The sequence below is a fragment of a genome (genome assembly GCF_019968985.1).
Source record: "MAG: Porospora cf. gigantea B chromosome Unknown PgB_NODE_6355_length_1685_cov_260.138, whole genome shotgun sequence".
Taxonomy (NCBI): domain Eukaryota; phylum Apicomplexa; class Conoidasida; order Eugregarinorida; family Porosporidae; genus Porospora; species Porospora cf. gigantea B.
Genome location: NW_027179166.1, coordinates 1 through 1685, shown reverse-complemented (window position 1 = coordinate 1685; position 1685 = coordinate 1). Strand labels below are relative to the sequence as shown.

Below are 1685 nucleotides of genomic sequence, written 5' to 3'. Positions count from 1 at the left end.
GATGTGCGCCGTCTATTCTGTAGTTGGGTCACGTACACAATAAGGGCTGCTCCGGAAATTGAACCCGGGACCTCTCGCACCCGAAGCGAGAATCATACCGGTAAGGAGACGCTAAGTCTCGTTCCGACTCTAATATTTCGGAGTCCTTGGCGGCGGGGCGAAAGCGCCGGGCGAGGGTCGTAAATCCTTGTCCGGCGAGGCAGAAGGCGCTGCCCAGGAGCAGGGATCCAACGATGGTCCGGCTGCCCAGGCGGGCGAGGTCAGTGAGGAGAGAGGGTGAGCTAAGGGCGCCTGATAAGCGGGCAATCGCAGCGCAGGCCAACTCCCAGGTTATGGAGTGTAGCTCCTGCGCTGCGTTGCCCGCCAAACCGGCGAGCCCCCAAAGGATGGCCACCCGCGCCAAGCACAACAGTGGGTTGCGGTACGCAAACCGAAGCGCGGGTGCTACGCGCAGCATGACCTCCATGGCCAGTCCTGAGAAGAGAAGGGCCAGGAGGTCGAAGTGCGTAGTTGATGTGTTGAGCATGATGAGAGTGATGTCAAAGTCAAAGCCGTAGAATGTTGTTAAGAACCAAACACATAATGCATTGTATGAATGAGGGGTGTGGGGTCTTAAAGAAAACTTCACGAAGTTGGTCGCCCTTTACCGACCAACTCCCCCCCTCAGACCAGACTGCGGGGAGTTTTCTTCTTTATCGGCTTGCTTGGGAGCGCGGCTCGTCTCTTCCGTTCATCAGTCGGAGAGGTAGAGGACATCTCTTCTCGAAAACCCTTGGCGAGGGCTTCGAAGTCCTCTGGTGGTAGTGAACGAGTGGCTGGATCCTTCCGGAGCCATTCCGTCCATTCGTCCTGCTGGCTAGGGCAAACCGGTGGGCGAACGAACACGACGTCCTGTAGGTGAACCTCCCTCTTTTCTCCAGAGATGAGGGAGCGAACAGTGGCGGATCTTTCGTTCTGGGAGACCTTGATTACCCGATACGGCATGGTCCACTTTGGGGAGGCCTTGGGGTGTTTCCGGACCAGGGTCGTGGTCCGTAGGAGGACCAACTGGCCGGCTTCGAAGGTCAACGGGGTGCGGGAGCGCAGGTTCTTCCTGGCTAGGTCCCGTTCCCGTTCTTGCTGGACTCGGTTCCGCACTTCTGCTCGGGTCAGCTGGAGGAGACGCAGGCGTTCCGTGGTCCCATCGGGGGCCTGACGCTGGCGCCAGTCACTTTCTAGTCCCACGGAGGGGTCTAGGCCAATGGTCAGGTAGAAGGGACTCTCCTGTGTCGTTCCGTGCAGGGTCGCTCGGTACGAGAAAAGCGCGGCGTCTAGTGCCTCCGGGAAGGGAACCTCTTCTTGGTTCACATGCCGGAGGAAGCTAGACAGGCGGGGGTGGAAGGCTTCCACCGGAGCGTTGCCCTCGGGATGATAGGGGGACGAGGTCAGCTTGTCGACGCCTAGGCGTCGTGCTAAGCCCTCGAAGAGCCGGCTGGTGAAGGAAGCCCCTTGATCCGACACGATCAAACGGGGTACTCCAAACCGGCAAACCCAATGCCTGAAGAAGGCCGAGGTGGTGGTCTCCGCGGACTTGTCGGGGACGACCACAGCCTCAGCCCACTTAGTGTGCGAGTCGATCATCGTGAGCACATCCCATGTCGTTCCTCCATACGCACAGCTCCAATGGTCCAAATGGACCCGCTGTA

At 59.3% G+C, this 1685-nt stretch overlaps 2 protein-coding genes across 2 annotated transcripts; both read right to left on the bottom strand.

Annotated features, from left to right (window-relative positions):
• Window positions 1-28: 28 nt before the first annotated feature.
• On the bottom strand, window positions 29-526 carry KVP17_003368 (uncharacterized protein; the record flags this gene model as incomplete). The annotated part of the gene is made up of 1 exon (XM_068520566.1): window positions 29-526. One exon carries the CDS (start codon window positions 524-526, stop codon window positions 29-31), a length of 498 nt encoding a protein of 165 aa, XP_068372661.1.
• A 137-nt stretch (window positions 527-663) lies between these two features.
• On the bottom strand, window positions 664-1620 carry KVP17_003369 (uncharacterized protein; the record flags this gene model as incomplete). Its single annotated transcript, XM_068520567.1, has 1 exon — window positions 664-1620. One exon carries the CDS (start codon window positions 1618-1620, stop codon window positions 664-666), a length of 957 nt encoding a protein of 318 aa, XP_068372662.1.
• Window positions 1621-1685: the final 65 nt, after the last annotated feature.